The sequence below is a fragment of the Prosopis cineraria genome, unplaced genomic scaffold (assembly GCF_029017545.1).
Source record: "Prosopis cineraria cultivar Desert tree isolate PC_DT_omini unplaced genomic scaffold, ASM2901754v1 PC9, whole genome shotgun sequence".
In the NCBI taxonomy this organism is placed as follows: domain Eukaryota; kingdom Viridiplantae; phylum Streptophyta; class Magnoliopsida; order Fabales; family Fabaceae; genus Prosopis; species Prosopis cineraria.
The window spans coordinates 21,357,505-21,366,963 of NW_026555340.1; the positions used below are offsets into that span (position 1 = coordinate 21,357,505).

At 34.1% G+C, this 9,459-nt stretch overlaps 1 protein-coding gene across 4 annotated transcripts; it reads right to left on the reverse strand.

The window, feature by feature from the left end:
• Window positions 1–261: 261 nt before the first annotated feature.
• LOC129319282 (phenylalanine--tRNA ligase, chloroplastic/mitochondrial-like) lies at window positions 262–9,191 on the reverse strand. Of its 4 annotated transcripts, none has more exons than XM_054964298.1 (11): window positions 9,048–9,191; window positions 8,562–8,901; window positions 7,899–8,089; window positions 6,483–6,689; window positions 6,289–6,406; window positions 5,246–5,322; window positions 4,533–4,712; window positions 2,668–2,712; window positions 1,542–1,646; window positions 832–945; window positions 262–725 (listed from the first exon to the last, which is right to left on the reverse strand). In XM_054964298.1, exons 2-11 carry the CDS (start codon window positions 8,767–8,769, stop codon window positions 675–677), a joined length of 1,296 nt encoding a protein of 431 aa, XP_054820273.1. In that variant the 5' UTR covers window positions 8,770–8,901; window positions 9,048–9,191; the 3' UTR covers window positions 262–674. The 4 variants fall into 4 exon arrangements, with proteins under 4 accessions (XP_054820273.1, XP_054820272.1, XP_054820274.1 ...); XM_054964297.1 differs by having other exon boundaries at window positions 8,562–8,920; window positions 9,048–9,190; XM_054964299.1 differs by having other exon boundaries at window positions 8,562–8,917; window positions 9,048–9,152.
• Between the last annotated feature and the right edge of the window lie 268 nt (window positions 9,192–9,459).

A 9,459-nucleotide genomic window follows, 5' to 3' on the forward strand; every position in this document is an offset into this window, starting at 1 on the left:
GTGTATGAATTAAAATCATGAGGAAAAATCATGTACAGGGAATTCCAACCATTAATAAATGCTACGTTATTACGATTATAATAAACAAGAAGCAGATCCTTAAGCTTTCTATGTATATAATAAGTGTAGTAAATTATATAAAATGTTCAAGCACTCACAATATTTCAGTCATTAAATTACTCTCAAAATTCTTATTTTCTAGATACCAAAATTGAAATAGTTTAAAAGTAATTCTAATGGGCAAAAGTTGGCAATCTTACATGTCTATAATATCCTTAACCTGATCATTATACATCCATTTACAATCTGTTTGGTCAGCTAGCCATGACCAGCTGGCTTACTATCAAGTCACCGTAGAAAATCAAATAAATATAGGTCCCAAGAATTTCATTTAATGACAGTTAAGTTTTAAAAATTTTTGCAAGATGAATTACAAATATCGATTCAGACAACTGCAAATATGAGAGTCCTACATGCAAATCACCAAGAGTCTCCCATGTTTGCTTGTCTTTAACTGTAACTCATCTTTCAACAAAAATTCGAGACCTAACTGTCACTAAATTGATCTGACTTCAAAATCTCATTATTCAATACTGTTGCAGGAGGCGTTGCATCTGTACATCAACCAATTTGATAACACAAATAGATTTCTGAGGTTATGCAAGTCGAAGTGTTCATCTCAGGGTAACTTTCAGTTTGTTCTCCGCCAGTTCTCTAACCTTCCACTGCATCCAAAGGTTAAAAAAAAAAAAAGCGTCGCTTTGAGATTAAATATGATAAAAAGCTAAATTCTGAAAAATAACACCAAATTTCTGAGAAAACATCAATAACCTGGAGGTCGTTGATTTCTTCATCGGTAAGAGACCGTTCCATCGACCTGTAGGCAATCCTATAGCAGTGGCTGGTCATTCCTTTCTTGTTGGTGAAATTGTCTATTAATTTCACCTAGTATTTCAAGAATATCAATAAGCAGGGGCAGAAATAGAAGATAACTTAATTCAGTTTTTGAAGACTTCTCTTACTGAATGAGTCTTCAGAGGTCTCTTACCATAACTTATTAATATTATTTATTTTCTGATTATTTGTTATATGACCTGTTTAGGAACCATCTTTCTTATGTGCGCATCCAAACCGCCTACTGTGAACATGTAATCAGAGCACTCTTTCCTAAGTTATACTCTCAATACTATCATGACTCATACAATGATTTCAACATAATTTTTAATTAGTAGATATAATTTTGAAGCAGTATTTCAGAAAACCCAGAGGGACCATGCCCTGGTTTACTCAAATTTTAATAGACATAAGCAATTCTTCACCTCTCCCGAATAACAGAAAACACAAGGGAGTTGCTCAATTGATTCATAAAAACAGATCCTGCCTAATCAAGCTGGCTTTTATTCCTCTGTGAAATGCTTGAGAATAAAATCCTAAATGCACCTTGTCAGTGTGTGAAAAATATGGAAACGGATGAAGTGGATATCAGAGTAAAAAATGTGAAAGCCAGAATATTTTGCATACACGAGTGTTCAAAGGCGTACCTCCTCTACAAGATCTCCGGCAACGCTTCTGACAACTTCACAAAGATTGTTTTCAGTAAACGACTCATTGATCCAGAAACTCATGTCCTTGTAACAAGGAGGATACTGTCAAAGATAAACAGAAGAGAATGTCATCTCATTTTAAGTACTAAAATTTTTATGCATTCAAGCAACAAAACTAATACAGATATCTCGTTATTGTTAAGACTCTAAGAACTGAAGAGATGGAGCCCCATAACTAATGGGCCACCAAGATTGAGGCACATGTAGTGTATGAAGTGTAAGAGAGTAGGCGAGTGGGGGGAAATATATATGAAGTAGCATGTAAGTGGGAGCAGCAAGGAAGACGAGTGTGGTTTAGGAGAGAGCCAGCCCCTCAAAAGCTAGTATGGTTAGTGTTTAATGCTATTTCCTTTGTAGTTCTTTTGCTGACCTACGCTCTGCCAGATTATTATTAATCTTAGAGCAAAGGGACAAAAGTACCCAAGATTCATCGGCTAAAAACATCCAATAACTTAAAGTGAGAAAAAGTGCACAAATGCCCATGAAATTACATTTTTCGGTGCATATGTGACTAAAACATTAAATTTCATATCTACAATATAACGGTCAATATCTTTGACTCTAAACTATTTGGTCATAGATGCACCAGAAAAATAATTTCATAGACACCTGTGCACTTTCCTTACTTTAAGTTACTGGATAATCCTAGCCAACAACTTCTTAAGTATTTTTGCCCCTTTGCCCTTAATATCATTTTGAAGGTGAGTTCCATCATAATGACACTCGGACAGACAGATATCATAACACATCAAGCTCCCTGCGGTAAAATCTTGTGATGCAATTGCTCAGTTAAATGTTGCCCGTCTAGATAAAGAGATTCACATATATAAGACATAAATTGTTTGAAAACTTAAACTCTCAAAATCATATGCTTTGAAGTCCAAATAACTGCATCTATCAGAATTATTACTGATCATACATTTAACATAAGAAACATCAAAGCAACCTACATATACACACTTAACTGCAGAACTACAACTCAAAATAACAGCACATGAAATGCAAAACAGCTATGTAAGGATAACCAAAGCACATACAGACGCATGCCTCATGTAGAAGTTACCTTTGAAAAAGGCTTAAACTTGACTCCTAACTGGCCTTTCGAGAACTGTGTGAAAAAAGACAATATAGGATATTAGAGGAATATGAGCAGAGGAATATCAGGAAAAGAACAAGATAGGGTGAGGGAAATGTAATCAAATATGAGGGAGAGAACAAGGTAAGATGTGAGAAATGTAGCCAGTGATTTGTGACCTATACGAACCTCTTATTCATAGTGAGAGCCTAGGACAACATATGAAGGCTACTGATCACAGAATAAATACAAAATCATATCTCCCTAATTATATACAAATCAATCATCGTCATGAACATGCAATATTTAAAGAGGCAAGTGCAACATGTTAGAGATAGTAAAGAGTGAATTTTGACTAATATGGACCAACTAAACCCAACAAAAGATGAATTAATGCTATTCTATCACCTCCCTAAAGATAATGCATGTAAACTAAATGCCCCAAGCTTTTCTAAAAGTATGCAAGCCTTGGGATTGAAGGGACTCCAAAAACCGTAATTGAAGAGGAAAACAAGATTAATAAAACAGCATGACAATCATAGAAACTAGCTTCAAGCCAGAGAGAGAGGCAGAGAAAGAGACTACAAATAAGAGCGAAATGGATGTGAAACGGTGTGCTGAATAAAGTGTTTGGGTGATTTGTGATTTCTTCGTACCATATGCTATTATTCTTGTTGGAGAATGGTGATTTACATTGATTTATATATATATATATATACATATAATCCCACATTTTTGATGATGATTCTGAACTTAATTAGGTCTTAAAACATTATTTGAAGCATTTATCATTTTGGGGAAAAGTATAAATATTGGAATTTTGGGGTTGAATTGCAAATATTTTAAGTTTCCTGATTTTCATGTGGATTAACATTTCCAATGATTTCTTATGCAATATTAAATGTCAACTATTGATGTATTTGTGGATTAAATTAGAAAATTCCAAGTGTCCAAAAGGAGAAATTTTTGAATTAAATAAAATACATTTTTCTTTTACTCATTCCCTCTCTTCCACCTCACTTCATTTTAATTTTTGTTTGCCTTATTTGTATTTTTCTCTCTCCCTCCTCCAAAATGGTGCCACATGGTGCTAATTCCACATGCTTCTTGGACTTTCTTTTATGGCCTAAAGTTTTATAAATGCTACTTGAATTAAGTGGTAGATACTATATCTCAATTGGCTCATTTTATTATTTTAGGGTATGGCAACCATTTTAATGAGATCCAAGGGCCAGGATTTATTCTTCAAGGCCAAGAGACATCCAATGGATAGAAGCACATAAGCACTCAAAGAGTTTTTAAGAAAAGCTAATGAGCATGGTCGGCAATTCACCTAAGGGGAAAATCAAGGAATTATAGGTAGGTCTTCGTTGAGTTTATATGGAATCATTTTTAACCTTAATAAAATGAAAATTAATCATGTTTGCTTGGAAGATGATCCAGATTGCATCTATATTACAATCCATAAAAACTAATAATTTTTGTTAGTCCTTCAACAAGGCATTATCAATGAGAATGATGAATATCTATTTTCCAGCTTCAAGGGGAGTGTTGGAAAATATCTAAAGATTCTCTCTATAATCTCTCCACGATTCTTGCTTATCTAGCATTTATTCTGTATAACGTATAATCTGCTATGTATTGCCTTCTTTTTTTATCAAGGGATTGAGATTGCTAGCTTCTTTGTGGCATCTCTTCCTATATATGTGTGTATTCATCTGACTTCATACATAATATGCAAAGAAAAAGAGACAAAAATTCTCAAGTTTCAAGACGACTACAACATTGACATCAAATCTGAAGTCCAGGACAATGAAAAAAAGACTAATTGAACAATGTTGTTAAGCATATACCTGGGAGGTAAATCTCTCGTCAGATGACCAAAAGAGACGTATATCTGGTATGTCAAAAAGAACCATAGCTAACCTCTCCAATCCTAGGCCAAAAGCCCAAGCAACATTATTTGCTTGACCATTTCTATTTAGAATTTCTTGCTCTGTCACCCCACAGCCTAAAACTTCTAACCACTTTTCCTGGAAATAAAATGTCAACCATCAGTTAACTCTGTACAAACATGAAAGCGAATGTTCACTTTTTGTCAATTGTTTTCTCTACTTCTTTTTGTTTCTTATAAATATGCAAAGGCCTGAATGAGGTTTCATCATATTCTAGAAGTTAAGTGTTGGGGAGGTCCTGTTCATATCAATGCCATCCCTAAATTTATTAGAGGCTCTAGTTAATATAAAAGGCAATAAATGGGGCTCAGAGCCTAAGGCAACATTACTCATTGTTCTTTGACATTTTCGTGAACCATACCTTCCAGTAATCCTCTTTCTTTTTTTTTTTTAACCTTCTACATTTGTTACAGGATAATTTTCTATCCTTCTATGACCCACTCTTCTTTCTCTTAATAAATTCGTCTTTATACCCAAAAAAAATAGTCTACTAGCAATCAAAATTAAAGTACATTAACATCTAATTACAGCATGGCTTCCCAAGCAAGAATAATGTCAAAAAACATAATAAACTTCGTATGTTTACAAAGCTACCCGAGAAAGTAACTTGCCTGAAAATATATCTCAAGTTCAAATGATGGATTAGTAAACGGGAAATAAGTGTCCACCCAACGCATTTCCACTGCACCTGCAATTAATAATAAATATAACCATATGGGACTATGAAGCAGTGTGGGAGAAAATTTTCTGATTCTCATTGATTGATTCAAAAGTACAAGACTAGGCTATACATACACATAAACTAAAAGCATATAAATATAAAAAGCTAATAAAGACCAATAGAGATTATACACGTAGCACTTGGTAACTAATCCTATCTAAAGGAGTATTTACAATATATGATGAATATTGCCACAGGCAGCACATGGAAAAGTATTATAAATGAGCAATTTGCAAGAAAATCATAACTGGATTTAGATGTCTTGTTATTTATCAATTTTTTATTTTTTCCTTTTTTTTTCTTTTTTACTTTTCAACGAACAATTTAGCATTTTATTATAGTTTGAATGTTATCTTTTTCTTCCAGAATTTTGAAATAGCAAGGTGAATTTTATTCCAGAATTACTTTTGGTTGATATTTTTTTTTCCTTTTGCTCGGTAATATTGACTGAAGTTGGAGCAAACCAAACATAAACATATATATAGATATATATAGACATATACTTATTGACAGTAGCTTATATACGCCCAATGCATTTTCACTGTACTTGCAGTTAATACTAAATAAATATAACCATATATGACTGCAAAGCAGCATAAGGGAAAGTATTATGAATTAGCAATTTGCAATAACATTACAACTTCAGAGGATTTACATAACTAGAATTATATGCCTTTTCAATTATTTTTTAAAAAAAAATTTTAGGAAAATTTAGCAAGAAAATTATAACTTTAGAAGATTCACATGACTGAAGGTGACGACCACAGTCACACATGCATCTTCACGCATGACATGTATGAAAGTGCATACAATAAAAATTCAGTTTCAACCAAGTCCACATTGGTTCTTTCATATTCTTTAAGTAAATTATTTTCCAAATGCATAATGATAACGCAATTGCAGCAACTAGTTACATAATCTGTTTGGGAATACCAAATAAATGGCGTGCTAGCCCCTCAAGGCATTTCTTTAAGTCGGCTGCTGCATAGGAAGTGGCATCCATTCCTGATGGTTCCCATTCATCTGGAACAAAAACCCGGAAGCCTTCCATCTACACAATCAGACAACTAAGAAATTTAAAACAGATAATCATTAGAAAAAAATTATTCCTGGCTAAGGCAACATACCTGATGGAAGACAGGGTAATGAGTTGAATCAATTGAATCTCTTCGATATACATCTCCTGTAACAAGGAAATGAGTGTATCCTCTTCTCAATAACTCTGCCTGATGAGCACTTGTATGGCACCTTAGAACAGTCAGAGGGTCTATGTAGTATGTATCGTTATAACTCCTACTCACATGATCCTCAGGAACCAAGACATCATCAAAATTCTGAAATAATAGGAAAATCATCAGCAAAATATACTACCATGAAGTTCAAAAAACCTGAAACCAGCCAAGGAGCAATCTATTCTCCTTTTGCTACTCTCTACAAAGTACTGGGCACATTTAGATTGCAAAGGCTGGAGATGGTAGTAATAAAGCTAGTACAAACTGATAATTGGAAAAAGTATCAGTAAAAGCACAATAATTCTGCTCTAACAGTACAAGATTAACATTAATGACATGTCAAACAAAGCTTCATTAGTATGATATTTGCAGAATGTCCAAGTCTAACAAGTAATGAAAATCAACAGCACCCTTATATCTTAAATCAGTTTCATTTAACTCAGAATTGGGGGGGACCTTTGGCAAGAACAAGAATGCTTGTGTTTTATAGTCGTGTACAGCATTTGCAGTAATTTGGTGTTGGTGAGAAAGGAAAACTCTCATGTTTAATGGCGTGTAATGGTTTGCCCAATTTGTGGGACATAGCTTTTTGCAAGTTCTTTCAAGTAAAAGAATATATGAAATTATCTTATCAGAAGGAAACCAGGCATGTTATAAGGCATATATGCTATAATATTGCAAGAAGCTGTCCCAAGCCAAGTTCACAAACCAAATGCATAAGGCAATACATGCTCAATCAGCTTCAATATAGGCCCATCAATTAAGTCTCAGAGAATAAGCACTGTTTCGTTAAATTGATGATATCATATGATCAAATCATAGGAACAAATATATAGAAATCATTTGGATGAAAAAAAACTAGAGAACAAAAACAATTTCAGAAAGGAATGATTGCAGTAACTTTCAAAAGCTTTCATGTTCTATTTTCGGTGGCCCAATAAGTCTTGAACCTTAAAAGTGCATTAGACTTACTTTTTCCAAGTCAGAGGTATTGTTCAAAAATATTGTTGACATTTCCACAAGTGGGATGAATTACCAATTACTTTTCTCTTCTAGCCTCTAGTGGTGACAAACAGGCCAGTAACATGCCCTATTCATTGGAACTATCATCATGAACGTTGAAGGAAACAAACATAAGAACAGCACAAGAAATACTAAGATTTTTTTAAGGAGCAAGGACTTCATCATATCCATGGCCAGCAAAAGTTAGCAATGGCAATACGTCATATAGAAGTCATGTGAAAGTGTGATACTAAGTCTTAATTGTCTTTTAAAACATTCACTCAAAATAAAAAACGTCCTTTAATATACCTCCTTCACTGAAACAATGGGACAAAGATCATCAAGCTTATCGAACTTGTTTGAATAATTGGAATCAAAGTATTCATATATGGCATTCTTCAGTATCCCAAGTGGGTGTTGATCTCTCCTGTGAAGTTGCAACCCAAGTTTTGAAAATATGGTGTCTGGCACATTATTTGTAGGATCATCCTTTACCACATCTAAGAAACCATAATGAATCAGTTACAAGAACATTATGAAATAAAACAATTAACAATAGAATATATACAAGAGACAAGCACAGGTACGGTAGGAACGGTACTGAAAAAGCATCCAAAAACCCCCAAAAACATCCTTCTCAATTGTATTAGTTGATAAAAATTGCCTCCAAAAAGGCCAGAAGAGACTGAACATCAATAAAATGACTTCAATATGATTCAAATTTCAGGCCCAAAGAAAACGAGCAAATTGGTCATCATAACATTCTGTTATAGAATTTATTTTCATAATAGATGCTTCAGTAATTGATCTGTTTAAATTACATAAAATGAATGAGATTCTAAATGTAAAAGCTGAACTTACTTTTCTTTTAAACTTGTCAGCATAAGATCCCAATTCAAATAGGATGTTTAAAATATGAAATTTGCAGGTAAATACTTACACACACACACACACATATATATATTTAACTACCTTCCCTAGAAACCTTGACACCACCAAGCTCCAACACTGAGACAACTGGCCGCTTCCATTTCTTTCGTGAAAAGTTGTTAGTAGAAACAGAACTAGCTATTGATGAGAAAGGTAAACAAAATGTGAAGCTTCTTAGAGTATCACTTCGACGAAGCAGTGAAGCCCCAGAGAAAAGTGTGGCTTGTACAGAAGAGAGAGCCGTTGCCATCCAAATAAGAATAAACCTTTATAGAGGATAAGTTTAGCTCACTTAACGAGAGAAGCAGAGGCAAGATTTACAGGGAAGTCGATCCACTTGATAAGCTCATATCATTTACTGCCTTTGGTGTGTGACCAGTCGCTGTGTAAGAATGACACTTCTGTCAAACATTTGATGCGGGATAGAGTTAACATTTTGATCACTTAGACATGTATAATCATTTTTATAACTTATTTAGTATAAATTCGCAAACAGGCGTTGATGGAGAAAGAAAGATGCTGTCTTACACAAATTGAAGGAGCCCTGGTTGAAGAACAAAGCCAAGATGGAAGGAGGATGACGAAGAAGAAGCTCAATTGCTGCAATAGAGCCACAACCATGAGGCAGGAAATTAGCAGAATAACAATTGCGTCACAATGGAAGCAACAGATAGGGGTCCAGGTCAGGCCGGACTAGGATCCTCTGAGCAGCGTTCCTCTGTGCTGTGCGGCAGGTGCATCGAAATCGAGATCGTTCACTTAATCCGAGAGTTCGAAAGATTGCCACGTCACCCAAACCAGTGTTTTATTTTTGGATTAAAATTTATTTTTACCTCTTAACTTTATTCAAAAGTGTCACTAAGATTTAAAGTTAATTATAAATCAACTATATTTATCAATATTAAAAAAAACTTTATTATTTTAAAGTTAAAAATTTAAT